Here is a 16,505-nt window from a genome sequence, read left to right as displayed (position 1 = left end):
TTCTTCAAGTTGATCAATTTCAGTAAGGAGAGTTTTAAAAGCAAGATACTGTTTTGATGAGATTTGTGATGATTTCAGTGTGGTGAAGAGGGAAAATAGAGCTCTGAGTGTCAGGCAATTAGCGACCTTATGATCGTTAGCGAGTTGGGTACTACCAACGAATGTCCAGAGTGCATAAGAGGAGATTGACTCAACGGTCACGTGGAATTGACTCATGACTGTCGGCATGGCGGTAATACATCAGGCAACAGCAGTAACTGTACTGTACTGAGAGCTGGGTTTTTTGAATCACAGCTATTTTGTATTATACAGCAGAGCCCTAGTTTACAAACTCAAACGGTATATTACTGGAGTAAATATTCTGTTCTTCAAAAGTTGCTAGTACCTGAAATGACATATTTTGTATCTACCATGTTGCTGTGGTCCTGCTATATTACAGCATAGATTTGCACACCGTCAGTACAAGATTCAAATAACAAATATAGAGAAGAGTTCGGCAGAGAAAAGGAGCAGGGGGGCGTAAGAATACTTATGATAGGGTTCTACTACTTTTATTCCAGACTACAAGTAACACACCAGAATCATGATGTCCTTTTCTCTCCAGGACCCTCCTCACTCCTCTCCTTGTTTCTGTCTGACCTCAGGATCAGATAACTATAAGAAATCTAAGATATGTCAAATAAAACATATCCAGCTCAGGGCTCCACCTATGGTTTGCTAACTCTAGATATGAAGATCAAGCTTCTTGGTTACAGCAGAGACATTCAATCCCCTCCTGGATCAAGATCCCTGTTGCCTAAAGTTTTTGGTGCGACCCCAAAAACTGATATATTGTTTTAAATAGCACCCCTTGTGTGCACTTCTGGTAATACCGTATTTTGGATACCGTCCAACCCTAAGGGATACTGCCTCTGCCACCGGGCTAAAGTTAGCGAAGTTGTTTCCATGGGCCGCATGGGGAGGATTAAGAATGAGCTCTTCTTCCTCCAAGAAAAAGTTGCAGACTATGAGGATAAGACACGGTCAACATTTTGCCAACAATATGGGATTTGTGCCCTTCGTCTGCCATAGATCTAATCATGTTTTGTAATCTCATTTAGAAGAGTGTGTTTATCTCTACCATTGTGGGATTTGCAATTCCCCCTCCCTGGACGCTGGCAGAGAGTGCATGCTGATGAGGCACACTTTTAGCCGTTTATGGCTGTGATAGAGGTTTGAGCCAAAGGGATGGCCTGTGACATGGTGTGTGTGTAACGGCTGAGCGAAAAAGAGTCTGAGATGAACAGAGAGAGAAAGAGAATGAAGTCCCGCTATAACCTAGCTCTCCATAGGCTCCCACGGTTTCTGGACTGCCTCTCTTCCCTCGTCCCGTTCCCCCAACTGACGTGACCTTCACAGAGGTGTGACAGGCACTCCATTATGACCCAATCAACGGCTGTGACCAGCCAAGCAAAGTCACATCCTTGATTGGGAGACCCCTTCCGCTACCATTACGGAGACCGCTGGCCGGCTGGGCCCCTGTTGGAGCACGGGCAGCGTAATTGAAATGACCTCCTTGCTGCCCTCTCATGCAACGCCACATCTTGATATACTATCTATAGATTCGGGCTGACATTTACATTTACATTTAAGTCATTTAGCAGACGCTCTTATCCAGAGCGACTTACAAACACTAGTAATTTCTGAAGAGATAAGGGTTACACTTGGGTTACCATACAGATTGATATTTTGTATTTTAGAAATGCTCAGCCAGCGAAGTGGAAAATATGTTGAGTGGTTGCACTGAGGCTAACTGACTAAATTGCTCAAATGGCTTGTTGTAAGGGCATTGATGTTAAATTACGCTTTATGAGGGTAATGTATTGGCAGAGCAACCACAATTGACAGTATGTGGTGTCCCTCTATTGACAGTCAGATGCACTTCCCTGGTTGACATTGACAGTGCAATGTTTGAAATAGGCGATTCCACTGCAGGATAGCCCCAAAATATTTTGGGGTTTCTCAGATTGTTCTAGAAATTTTCACATAAACTTAATTGTGAGAAAGAATGTTTGACATGCTTTTTACATTTGTATCACAATTTTATTTTTGAAAATCACAAGTGACCTATACATGCCCTCCTGTAAGACCCTATGATCTGTGAACCGTACATGATACAGACATCTTTATCATTATACTGCTTTTAGCATGCTCTAAAAGTTGGAGTATGTTTAGATTCTAAAATATACTGAACAAAAATATAAATGCAGAATGCAACAATTTCAAAGATGTGTTCAGTTACCTTTCATATAAGGAAATCAGTCAATTGAAATAAGTTCATTAGGCCCTAATATATGGATTTCCTCATGCAGTGCAACACATCTCTTTCGCATAATGTTGATCAGGCTGTTGATTGTGGCCTGTGTAATGTTGTCCCACTCTTCTTCAATGGCTGTGCAAAGTTTCTGGATATTAGCATGAACTGGAACACACTGTCGTACACTGTTCCAGAGTATCCCAAATGTGCTCAATGGGTGACATGTCTGGTGAGTATGCAGGCCATGGAAGTACTGGGAAATTTTCAGCTTCCAGGAATTGTATACAGTTCCTTGTGACATTGGGCAATGCATTATAATTCTGAAAAATTAGGTGATGATGGTGGATGAATGGCATGACAAAGGGCCTCAGGATCAATTCAAATTGCAATCGATAAAATACAGTTGTGTTCATTATGCCGCCCCATACCATAACCCCACTGCCACCATGGAGCACTCTGTTTACAACGTTGACATCAGCAAACCGCTTGACCACACGATGCCGTACGTGCTGTCTGCCACCTGCCCACTACAGTTGAAACCAAGATTCATCCATGAAGAGCACACTACTCCAGCGTGCCAGTGGCCATCGTAGGTGAGCATTTGCCCACTGAAGTTGGTTACAACAAACTGCAATCAGGTCCAGACCCAGGTGAGAATTATGAGCATGCAGATGAGCTTCCCTAAGACGGTTTCTGACAGTTTGTGCAGTTTTATCAGCTGTCCGGGTGGATCGTCTCAGGCCATCCTGCAGGTGAGGAAGTCGGATGTGGAAGTTCTGGGCTGCCAAATTCTCTAAAACGACATAGGCGACTTTGGCAACAGCTTTGGTGGACATTTCTGCAGTCAGCATACCAATTGCACGCTCCCTCAACTTGAGAAATCTGTGGCATTATGTTGTGTAACAAAACTGCACATTGTAGGGTGACCTTGTATTGTCCCCAGCACAAGGTGCATCTGTGTAATGATCATACTGTTTAATCAGCTTCTTGATATGCCACACCTGTCAGGCAGATGGATGATCTTGGCAAAGGAAAAATGCTTACTAAGAGGGATGTAAACAAATTTGTGAAAAATAATAGCATTTAATGAAGAAAAGCAAGCATTTTACCTTTGAAAGAGCCGAGCAAATTTAACCCAGGATGTCAGGCCTAGACATGCCAAGGTGAATACGGTACAACCATTAATCATAGAGCGCTTGGTAATTGCGCTCTTAGAGTAATTGTCTCCTTTAATGTTGTAGAACAGTAAGCAGTTAAGTCAACATTTATTTGTCACTCATGCTTTGTTATGTGTTCCAAGCCTAATACTTCAGTGAGTATATCTGTTCATTATATTTTGAGAAATCTCCTTGTTGTCAGTTACAGTTGGATTTAAATTTTGTACTCACAGATTTCGGGCCTGATTAGGCTAACATTTTGTTGTTGAATGCTAACCTATCTTCTTCAGTGAGCAGAGTACTCTAGTCAACTGAACTCTGGTACATTTTCGAAGATTTTCCAAAACATGCCATTGATTTTATCTGTTCTCTTTCAGTCAGAAAAGTGTACAACCTAATCAAATAATGTGGATTAAGTCCCCGCAGAATAAAGTGTCTTTAAGTGGTAGACACAGATGCTAACTGTGCCCACCAGGCTACCAGTCGCAAAATCACAGGTCCATGTGAAAGTAGTTACAGAAGCCTAACAATAACCCTCACAAGCCTAGTACTCCCAAAGACAAACCATATTTCGAAAATCAATTTAGTAGATTATTACTATCTTCAGTGAAGCAATATATTCCTCATCACCTATTTTCATATGTTTGCTGATTAAGTTTTTTATTAAACCTCAAATACCTATATCTATCTCTATCCTACCATGCCTTTCTAAGGTCTTCGAAAGCCAAGTCAACAAACAGATTACCGACCATTTCGAATCTCACCATACCTTCTCTGCTATGCAATCTGGTTTCAGAGCTGGTCATGGGTGCACCTCAGCCACGCTCAAGGTCCTAAATGATATCTTAACCGCCATCGATAAGAAACATTACTGTGCAGCCGTATTCATTGATCTGGCCAAGGCTTTCGACTCTGTCAATCACCACATCCTCACCGGCAGACGCGACAGCCTTTGTTTCTCAAATGATTGCCTCGCCTGGTTCACCAACTACTTCTCTGATAGAGTTCAGTGTGTCAAATCGGAGGGTCTGCTGTCCGGACCTCTGGCAGTCTCTATGGGGGTGCCACAGGGTTCAATTCTTGGACCGACTCTCTTCTCTGTATACATCAATGAGGTTGCTCTTGCTGCTGGTGAGTCTCTGATCCACCTCTACGCAGACGACACCATTCTGTATACTTCTGGCCCTTCTTTGGTCACTGTGTTAACAACCCTCCAGGCAAGCTTCAATGCCATACAACTCCCCTTCCGTGGCCTTCAATTGCTCTTAAATACAAGTAAAACTAAATGCATGCTCTTCAACCGATCGCTACCTGCACCTGCCCGCCTGTCCAACATCACTACTCTGGAAGGCTCGGACTTAGAATACGTGGACAACTACAAATACTTAGGTGTCTGGTTAGACTGTAAACTCTCCTTCCAGACCCATATCAAACATCTCCAATCCAAAGTTAAATCTAGAATAGGCTTCCTATTTCGCAAACAAAGCATCCTTCACTCATGCTGCCAAACATACCCTTGTAAAACTGACCATCCTACCAATCCTCAACTTTGGCGATGTCATTTACAAAATAGCCTCCAATACCCTACTCAACAAATTGGATGCAGTCTATCACAGTGCAATCCATTTTGTCACCAAAGCCCCATATTCTACCCACCATTGCGACCTGTACGCTCTCGTTGGCTGGCCCTCGCTTCATACTCGTCGCCAAACCCACTGGCTCCATGTCATCTACAAGACCCTGCTAGGTAAAGTCCCCCCTTATCTCAGCTCGCTGGTCACCATAGCATCTCCCACCTGTAGCACACGCTCCAGCAGGTAACCACCAATTCTTTCTTTGGCCGCCTCTCCTTCCAGTTCTCTGCTGCCAATGACTGGAACGAACTACAAAAATCTCTGAAACTGGAAACACTTATCCCCCTCACTAGCTTTAAGCACCAACTGTCAGAGCAGCTCACAGATTACTGCACCTGTACAAAGCCCACCTATAATTTAGCCCAAACAACTACCTCTTTCCCTACTGTATTTAATTAATTCATTTATTTTGCTCCTTTGCACCCCATTATTTTTATTTCTACTTTGCACATTCTTCCATTGCAAATCTACCATTCCAGTGTTTTACTTGCTATTTGTATTTACTTTGCCACCATGGCCTTTTTTGCCTTTACCTCCCTTATCTCACCTCATTTGCTCACATCGTATATAGACTTGTTTATACTGTATTATTGGCTGTATGTTTGTTTTACTCCATGTGTATCTCTGTGTTGTTGTATGTGTCGAACTGCTTTGCTTTATCTTGGCCAGGTCGCAATTGTAAATGAGAACTTGTTCTCAACTTGCCTACCTGGTTAAATAAAGGTGAAATAAATAAAAAATAAAATACCAACAAACTATCTGGATTAGCTATACTCACCCTAAACCCTTTGCTGTGATGTCTCTGCAGAGAGCATCTATATCGTTCCTGTATGGTAATAGAGTTGCACTGACTGTCCCGATTCTCCACCCTTTTCCAGAAGTGTGCACTTGCACACTCCTGTCATGGATTTAAAAGCATAAGGTTGGTGTATGCATCCATGCACGATAGTCCGTGAGTGCACACTTCAGGAAAAAGGTGGAGAATCGGGACTGTCAGTGCATCTCTATCGTCCTTAATTCCAGCCAGACACTAGGGGGTAAGAGTCTCAAAATCAGACCCAGTTACTTTGTCCTCTTCAAAGACACTCCGTGGTGAGATCTTAAGTGTAAGCAGGCAAAAGGTTCAAATTCCACTTCCTCTGAAATTTCTGCATGAAGGTTCCTGTTGCCTCCTGAATACATTTGACTCCTAATAAGTACAAACTCTGTTTAAGAGCTATACAATTCATTTGCAGTCTTTTTAATTGCGCCTGATAATTGCATGCTCCGGTTTTGTGCATACTGTCTCGGCAGTCCCAAGCCTTTACATTCATCAGCAGGTGATGGTATACTGTTCACTGTCTAACAATTCCCTAGGCTTGATGGTGATAAATTGCACTATATGCAAATTAGAGTGGGGAGTAAGATTTCTATTTTACTGTCAAACCTTTTCACCATACTGATTCTTTCAAGGCAAATCTCATTATATACATTTTTGCAATGTTTTCTGACCTGCTGACTTTGCTGTAAAGCTTCAGATGGTCTGTAAAGCTTAGAAACCAGATAACAGAAGTTCCCGGAATATGAAAACCCCTCTGTCTGACCTTAGTCCAATGACTAATTATCAACAGAGTCACCAAGGTCCTCCAAGGATTGTAGGCACCATGAATCAACAGGGCAACTACAAAGTGAAGTCATGCACACCATATAAGAGTATTATAGGGAAATGAGATATCAGGGGGGACCACAGGGCAAAGTAGAGGGAAGGGGGCAAGAAGATGGCATTAACAGAGCTGTCAGAAGCAATATCCATCACAAAGGATGCTGCTGCAGAAGCGGTGAACAGGTTAAGGTGAAGTAATCAACCTGCACAAAGGAGCAGCCTCTCATCAGGTTCTAAAATGCTAATCGACGCTGCGTGGTTGAGTTATGCACTGCCTCCTCCCCTCTTTCGTAATTAGAGGTCCATCAATGCTAACATGCTACTCTATGGTTATGTATTGGAGCTTATGTGAGATAGGATTTGTCTGCACTCTGAGAGCAGAGGAGCACTGAAAGGATGTGGATTTGTATTAAGAAAGTCGTTAGGGCACATATGATGAGCATCAATACCATCAATGAAAGCAGGCAGTGGAGAGGCACGATGAATGGACACTAATGCAGTGTGCGCCTTTTATTGACAGCGCCACAACGTTTGGCCTCATAAGGTTCTTCACTCAGTGGTTTCTGTTGGAGGTATTGGTCCGAATCACCTTTGACAAGGATTTTAGGGAACACGTACCTTGTTGTCACGGCTGTTGCTGGAAGAAGACCAAGGTGCAGCGTGGTGAGCGTACATTTTCTTTTTTATTAAAAAAAAACAACCGTGAAGCTTACATGACATTAGTGCCACAAACAAAGTTAACTACCCACAACGAAAGGAGGGAAAAAGGGCTACCTGAGTATGGTTCCCAATCAGAGACAACGATAGACAGCTGTCCCTGATTGAGAACCATAACCGGCCAAAACATAGAAACACAAAATCATAGAAAACAAAACATAGAATGCCCACCCCAAATCATACCCTGACCAAACCAAATAGAGACATAAAAAGGCTCTCTAAGGACAGGGCGTGACACTTGTAGTGGAATGACTTGAAGAATGCATGGTTGCATGACATGATATCAGTCGAAATGTACAACGTCACAAATCTTCAATGTACAACAATCTATGAGATGTCCAATATGAAGAGAACCAAATTAAATTTTAAAGTTTGGCCAAACATTGACTTTAGTTACTTAACTAAGCAACATCTCCAGACACTATTAGCCCTTGACCAGTAATTGGCACAACTGGTCTAAACTCTTGTTGGGCTTAAAGATTGGCAATTGAGTGGTCAAGTTTGACACTACTAAACACTATACAAATGTATATACTAACTCCCCCTTTGCAAACCCAGCCAGCATAAGGGTAACACCCAAAGCACACATTTCAAATTCCTTATATTAAGCATGTCAGATGGCACCATTTTCTTGATTTGAAAATGTACGAACACCCGAGAGCACACTCGTTTTCAAACGAATCGTTTACAAACGAAGTATGTGTGTTTAGTGAGTCCGCCAGATCAGAAGCAGTAGGGATGACTAGGGATGTTCTCTTGATAAGTGCATGAATTGGACCATTTTCCTGTCAGCTAAGCATTCAGAATGTAACAAGTACTTTTGGGTGTCAGGGAAAATGGTCCAATATGGAGTAAAAAGTTAATCATTTTCTTTAGGTATGTAGTGAAGTAAAAGTAAAAGTAGTCAACACTATAAATAGTACAAATATCCCCAAAAAAATAGTTAAGTAGTACTGTAAAGTATTTTTACTTAAGTACTTTACACCATTGCACACAACTCAGCCATCCTTGTCACAGATGAGCTATTGCAATCACACCCAGCTCCAATCCTATCAGCTAAAAACAACGGATGAAATGGGCTGTTCACAGTATGAGTGTACCTTCGTCCAATCTGCAGCAACTGCATGATGCCATCGTGTCAGCATGGACCAACATCCCTTTGGAAAGTTTCTGTCACCTTGTAGAATACCCCGAAGAATTCAGACTGTTCTGGAGGCAAAGGGGGGTCCGACCCGGTACTAGATGGCTGTACCTAATAAACTGGCATGTGAGTCCGTTCTGGGGGAGAAATAGGTGTAGGGCAACAGGGCAGAGACGGTGTACCAGGGAGTTAGCTTGCAGAGAGGTAAACTGTTAGCGAGCAGTGCACACTAGACAGACTCAATGAAGGTTTCCTTCAAATGGTACTATCATACCTGAACCCAAATAACAATCTCTCACTTGGTCCTGTGAATAAAACTCACATGTATCAGAACTCTCTTTGATGTTACAAGCAGCAATGTAACCATTACCTTTAGATACGTAGACTTGAATAGACATGAATTCATGGCATGATAATAAGGCCATGACTACACTCTAGCAGTGATGCAGGAAGAATTAGATGCTCTCTGTGCACCCCGGCAGAGTCTCCTTTGAATTGAAAATGAGTGAGTGATACTCGTTGGAGGGCATGTGAGCCAAGTAGGTCAAATCCTGCCCTTCCCTCCCTCATTAGTTTCTCAAGCCACCATGATATTTGGGTTTTTGACAGTCGACATACACAGATGAGCAGCGCAATTAGTCTGGCCGAGGAGGTGAAGCAATTCCATATTAAATTTCCCATTTCTTCTTCTACTGCATAAGTTAAACACCGCTAACGGACTATTTCACAATTCATTCTCTTTCACGGCGTGTGTCCCGCTGGATTTCTCTTCCCTGCGTGTGATAATTGCACAGTCAGACACAATGAATCCAGTTTCTATGGTTTTGCAAATTTTCCCTTTATTGATCTAAAACTGAGTCGTGCTGCCTTTGATCTTTGAGTGCTCAGCCTATTGGCTGCCACTACTTTTCTGGCACGTTTTGGTTAGGTAATAACAATGCCAAACATGTAAAGTGTTGGTCCCATGTTTCATGAGCTGAAAAAAAGATCCCAAATGTTCCATATGCATGAAAAGCTTATTTGTCTCAAATGTTGTGAACAAATGTGTTTACATCCCTGTTAGTGAGCATTCCTCCTTTGCCAAGATAATCCATCCACATAACAGGTGTTGCGTATCAAGAAGCTGATTCAACAGCATGATCATTACACAGGTGCACCTTGTGCTGGGGACAATAAAAGGCCACTCTAAAATGTGCAGTTTTGTCACACAACTCAATGCCACAGATGTCTCAAGTTTTGAGGGAGTGTGCAATTGGCATGCTGACTGCAGGAATGTCCACCAGAGCTTTTGCCAGATAATTGAATGTTAATTTCTCTACCATGAGCAACCTCCAATGTTGTTTTAGAGAATTTGTTAGTACGTCCAACCGGCCTCACAACCGCAGACCACGTGTATGGTGTTGTATGGGCGAGCGTTATGCTGATGTCAACATTGTGAACAGAGTGCCCCATGGTGGTGGTGGGTTTATGGTATGGCCAGGCATAAGCTACAGACAACGAACACAACTGCATTTTTATCTATGGCAATTTGAATTTACAGAGATACTGTGACAAGATCCTGAGGCCCATTGTCGTGCCATTCATCTGCCACTATCACCTCATGTTTCAGCATGATAATGCATAGCCCCATGTCACAAGAACTGGTATCCAATCCCTGGAAGCTGAAAATGTCCCAGTTCTTCAATGGCCTACATACTCACCAGACATGTCACCCATTAAGCCAATGGTGGTCACTGACTGGTCCACGACCATACCTTTTCTTTAAGGTATCTGAGATCAACAGATGCATATCTGTATTCCCAGTCATGTGAAATCCATAGATTAGGGCCTAATTAATATATTTCAGTTGACTGATTTCCTTTTATGAACTGTAACTCAGTAAAATATTTGAAATTGTTGTATGTTGCGTTTATATTTTTGTTCAGTGTAGTTTTACTACCATATTATGTGTTTCTCTAAATTAATAGATTTTGAATATGCTATATCATCAAATTAGTTTACACCTTTTGGGTTAATACCCACTTAACTTGTAGGTTAATACCCACTTAATTTTGAGCAATTAAGTTAATTTTCAAAAATTTTCTTTATTTTTTAAAACTCCCAAAATAAGTATTTTCTGGAGGTAAGGACATTTACAGTGTAGACTGTAGAGTTTACATTTCAGTTCAACTTCTCCGCCATCTACCACTATTTCATCTTCCTGAACTTAAGAATTCTTTGTATTCCGTGCAAGCTAGCATATGGACTTTAGTATTCAACAATGGTCTCTCTCAATGAGTTTGGAAAGTCTTGCATATTTAATGTATACTTCTAATCTCTCGAGGAGTGTGATTGAGGGTGCTTCAAACTTCAGGCACAGTTCACGAACAGTTCAGAAGTGAATGGTTTGTTTGATAAATGTAGCTATTAATATAATCATAATGAAATACTGTACTCTTAAAATGGTTGGACTGATAAAGAACATTTGGATTGGGCTCATTAAATTCGGACAGAGACACCATTGAGTGACAGCTGTCCAAATGTCGACCTTACAGCCGAGAGTGAAAGGACATCTCATCTTCTTGAACACAGACAGCCATGCTCAAACAGAGCCCACTCTATAGGCTGTCTGTGAACCTCTCTGGAAGGATATGCTCTACTCTTCCCTCTTGCAGCTCGGAGATTAAAGCGTTTGACCGTCCCACTCCGGGCAAAATCCTAATGGAAAAGAAGAGGAGCTTATTAATGCTTGTTTCTCCTCCCTCTCTCTCATCAATATAAACAGTGAAGTCATACCTTCCAGAGGCCTGTTTTCGCTCGCTGGTGATGTCACCGGCATCCAATCAACCCGTAGCGCTGGGCTATGTAGGGGAGGCAGGGGGAGTCTTGGGTATACGCTCTCTCCCTCAGCTGTTATTTATCCGCCCATTCCAAGCACAAGAAGAACACACACAGATCCACATAGTAAACCATCATCCAACATTACAGCAATGTTTCGGCAACCGTAAATATGCCTGTTATAGTTATAGCGTTCAATGTAAGTGCCTGACTTCCATACCTTAAAAAGACAGAATGAGAGGATTTCTCTGTACTGAAGAAGCATTTTGAGCAGCCTCCGACTGCCCAGAATGAAGCTGTTTTGGGTTCATCCGACATGTAGCCAAATACAACGGAATTATATTATAATCATCCTCTGTTTAGTGTAAAGTGAGGTAATTAAGCTATTCTTTTGTGTTGACCTCCAACCAAGGTGACTGTTGAAGCTTTTCATGCCTCTGAATTAGAGTTCGACCGATTATGATTTTTCAACGCCGATACCGATTATTGGAGGACTAAAAATCCCATACCTATAATATGTGCCATGTAAAAATGTGTGCCATGTAAAATATGTGCCATGTAAAAAAGCTAACGTTTAAGTTCCTTGCTCAGAACATGAGAACATATGAAAGTTGGTGGTTCCTTTTAACACGAGACTTCAATATTCCAAGGTAAGAGGTTTTAGGTTGTAGTTAATATAGTATTTATAGGACTATTTCTCTCTATACCATTTGTATTTCATGTACCTTTGACTATTGGATGTTCTTATAGGCACTATAGTATTGCCAGTGTAACAGTATAGCTTCCGTCCCCCTCCTCGCCCCTACCTGGGCTCGAACCAGGAACACATCGACAACAGCCACACTCGAAGCATCGTTAACCATCGCTCCACAAAAGCCGTGGCCCTTGCAACGCAAGGGGATTAACTACTCCAAATCGAAAAGCGAGTGACGTTTGAAACAGTATTAGCGCACACCCAGCTAACTAGCTAGCCATTTCACATTGGTTACACCAGCCATTAGGCTGATAGGCTTGAAGTCATAAACAGCGCTGTGCTTGCGAAGAGCTGCTGGCAAAACGCACGAAAGTGCTGTTTGAATGAATGATTATGGGCCTGCTGCTGCTCAGTCAGACTGCTCTATCAAATCAGACTTAATTATAACATAATAACACACAGAAATATGAGCCTTTGGTCATTAAAAATGATCGAATCCGGAAACTATCATTTAAAAAATGTTTATTATTTCAGTGAAATACGGAACCGTTCGCTATTTTATCTAACGGGTAACATCCCTAAGTCTAAATATTCTTGTTACATTGCACAACCTTCAATGTATGTCATAATTATGTCAAATTCTGGCAAATTAGTTCGCAATGAGCCAGGCAGCCCAAACTGTTGCATATACCCTGACTCTGCGTGCAATGAACGCAAGAGAAATTACACAATTTCACCTGGTTAATATTGGCTGCTAAACTAGATTAGTAGTTATAACTAGTGATTATAATTGATTGTTTTTTATAAGATAAGATTAATGCTAGCTAGCAATTTACCTTGCCTTCTACTGCATTCACGTAACAGGCAGGCTACTCGTGGAGTGCAATGGTTAGAGTGTTGGACTAGTTAACTGTGCGGTTGCAAGATAGGAACCCCTGAGCTGACAAGGTGAAAATCTGTCGTTCTGCCCCTGAACAAGGCAGTTAACCCACAGTTCCTAGGCATTGAAAATAAGAATTTGTTCTTAACTGACTTGCCTAGTTAAATAAAAGGTATAAAAAATATATATATCTATATATTTTTTTTAATAATCGGAAATCGGTCGCCCAAAAATACCGATTTCCTATTGTTATGAAAACTTGAAATCGGCCATAATTAATCGGCCATTCCGATTGATCGGTCGACCTCTACTCTGAATATGGGCTTAATATACACTTGAAAAGCTCATGCCGTTTTTCCCTGCTTCAAACCTCTTGCTGTAAACGTTTTCCCTGCCTCTTGCTGTAAACATGAGTTAAATCATTTGTAACATACAATAATATCATTGAGTCTCTCCTCAACAAAGTGTACTTCACATAGTTTTCCTGGCTGCTGGCTTCCTTTCACCCTATTGTTTGTATACAGTAGTGCAGAATGTGATGTGGAAACTTGAAGGTTTACAAGCGTCACTGTCTCTGCTGCTCCTTGATTTGTTGCATTCACCGAGGTCCCTGACTATAGGCCTACTCCTATTCTAACCAGGAAATAAAAGTGAATTTCCCCCTCTCAGCAGCGGGAATTAGGAGTTGGTGAGACATTGGTTATTATGTTACAGTAACAGATCAATAATTAAGTACCAGGGAGAAACGAAAACCAGCAGACACCAGCTGGAGAGCAACATGGATGTAGAGCATTCCTATAACAACCCACTGGCACTGGGTCATCCTCAAAGACAAACCCAATAATCCCAAGCATCCCTATGGGCCACAGAGGTGAGCAGACCACCATCTTATTAGCCGTATTGACTGGTAAAATGAAAGAACACTTCACTTCCGGTTGTAAAGCCAAGCCATACATGAATTAGTAGAGGATCAATGCTCTGGTAGAACAGATAGCCCCGTGGACATATGTACACACAGCTTCATCTTAATAAACCAACAATGTCAAGTTCCCTGTCAGTGTCTGCAGAATTACACTATACATACAAAATTATGTGGACACCCCTTCAAATTAGTGGATTCGGCTATTTCAGCCACACCAGTTGCTGAGAGGTGTTAAAATCGAGCACACAGCCATGCAATCTCCATATATAACAATGGCAGTAGAATGACCTTACTGAAGAGCTCAGTGACTTTCAACGTAGCACTGTCATAGGATGTCACCTTTCCAACAAGTCAGTTTGTCAAATTTCTGCCCTGCTAGAGCTGCCCCAGTCAACTGTAAGTACTGTTATTGTGAAGTGGAAACGTCTAGGATGCGCAATACCATGTGCAATGCCAAGCGTCGGGTGGAGTGGTGTAAAGTTCGCTGCCATTGGACTCTTGAGCAGTGGAAACGTGTTCTCCGGAGTGATGAATCACGCTTCACCTACTAGCAGTCCGACGGACTAATCTGGGTTTGGCGGATGCCAGGAGAAGGCTACCTGCCGGAATGCATGGTGCCAACTGTAAAATTTGGTGGGGGAGGAATAATGGTCTTGGGCTGTTTTTCATTGTTTGGTTTGCCCCTTAGTTCCAGTGAAGGGAAATCTTAACACGACAGCATGCAATGACATTCTAGACAATTCTGTGCATCCAACTTTGTGGCAACAGTTTGGGGAAGGTCCTTTCCTATTTCAGCATGACAATGCCCCCTGCACAAAGCAAGGTCCATACAGAAATGGTTTGTCGAGATCGGTGTGGAAGAACTTGACTGGCCTGCACAGAGCCCTGACCTCAACCCCATCGAACAACTTTGGGATGAATTGGGATGCCGACTGTGAATCAGGCCTAATCGCCCAACATCGGTGCCCGACTTCACTAACGCTCTTGTTGGTCTATGGAAGCAAGTCCCCGCAACAATGTTCCAACATCTAGTGGAAACATTTCCAGAAGAGTGAATGCTGTTATTGCAGCAAAGGGGGGACAAACACCATATGAATTCCCATGATTTTGGAATGAGATGTTCGACGAGCAGGTGTCCACATACACATACATACTGATCATATAGTGTATGTCTTGTAAAAAGTAAATAAGGAAGTTAAGAAATGTTCCATCACATTTTACAGCATGTAATGAAAGTCCAGTAAATGTACAGTGTATGTGTCTCTGTGTGTATTTTTGTGAGCGTGTGCCTTATCTTTCTCAAGTGAGTGTCTCAGACTCGTAGAAAGCCTCATGCCACGGCAGCAACAGGTGATGGTATCAAGACAAAGTGCACAGTTTTTTTCCCACACACAGAGCTATGTCCTTTATATTCCATTCCTAAAACTAAAACTATTGCTCAGGATGGCATTTGTTGTCGCCACCTTGAGTTATGACACCCGTAGTTCTCTGTCATCACAAACAGGGTGCTCTCTATGTGAGAGAAAAAGTCAACCAGGATGGTGGAAGTGGAGGAGGCTACTTAAAAGGCAGATGTTCTAACAAATAAGAAGACCTTATGGTTGAATAAGGCTCTGTGGCCCAATCAGTGTAATTTAGGTTAGGTCTTCTGTTTATGTTGTTCGATGATGTACCACTGTATATCACGTTTTGTGAATATTGTACTTCATGAACATTTTCAAGGAGGCTTTCTTATCTTACATGTGAAAAAACAAACAAAATGTTTGTGGTTGATGTTGGAACTCTAAGACACAATGTGGATGGTATGCTAATAAAAGATTACCCTTTTGCTTCAAGGTTGCTTTCGGTTGGTTATTTCACCACAATTAAGTATTGTCCCTAGCTGTTACAAGGATACTCACAATGCCCGCCCCCTCTCCGTTTCCCAGGTGCCCACGGCGTGCGAGAGGAGCCCCAGTTTGTGACGGCGCGCGCTGGAGAGAACGTCATCCTGGGATGCGACCTGGCCCACCCACTGAACGGCCAGCCCTATGTGGTGGAATGGTTCAAATTCGGAGTGCCCATCCCCTTCTTCATCAACTTCCGCTTCCACCCGCCTCATGTGGACCCGGAGTACGCCGGTAAGAGAACACCTCTCCCTCTTCATTAGCCCCAAACCACGGGTGTCACAGTTTGTTGCCGTTGGTCAGTTTTGTCAATGTCATTTTGTACACCTATTCAGCCCCTCTTCTACAAGGTGTTGAAAGCGTTCCACAGGGATGCTGGCCCATGTTGACTCCAATGCTTCCCACAGTTGTATCCAGTTGGCTGGATGTCCTTTGGGTGGTGGACCATTCTTGATACACATGGGAAACTGTTGAGTATAAAAACCCCAGCAGCGTTGCAGTTTTTGACACAAACAATTGACATCAATAAGGGATCATGGTTTTCACTTGGATTCACCTGGTCGGTTTATGTCATGGAAAGAGCAGGTGTTCTTAATGTTTTGTACACTCAATGTAGTTTCTTTATGCTATATGTTACCTGCTAGACCAGCCTTGGGCATGAATTCAAAGTAAAGCTGTTTAGGCAATTACTATAGTAATTAAATTTACTCTGAAATCGT

General features: G+C 42.3%; 1 protein-coding gene across 1 annotated transcript in view; it reads left to right on the top strand.

Annotated features, from left to right (window-relative positions):
- The window catches only part of LOC115136006 (protein turtle homolog B-like), a 208,455-nt gene that overhangs the window by 27,086 nt on the left and 164,864 nt on the right, over window positions 1-16,505 (top strand). Inside the window, 1 exon segment of the mRNA XM_065023750.1 lies at window positions 15,829-16,020. Coding sequence (XP_064879822.1) covers window positions 15,829-16,020 — 192 coding nt within the window.

The sequence above is a fragment of the Oncorhynchus nerka genome, linkage group LG10 (assembly GCF_034236695.1).
Source record: "Oncorhynchus nerka isolate Pitt River linkage group LG10, Oner_Uvic_2.0, whole genome shotgun sequence".
In the NCBI taxonomy this organism is placed as follows: Eukaryota; Metazoa; Chordata; class Actinopteri; order Salmoniformes; family Salmonidae; genus Oncorhynchus; species Oncorhynchus nerka.
Note: the sequence above shows the minus strand (reverse complement) of the source record. Positions and strands in the feature narration are given on the sequence as shown.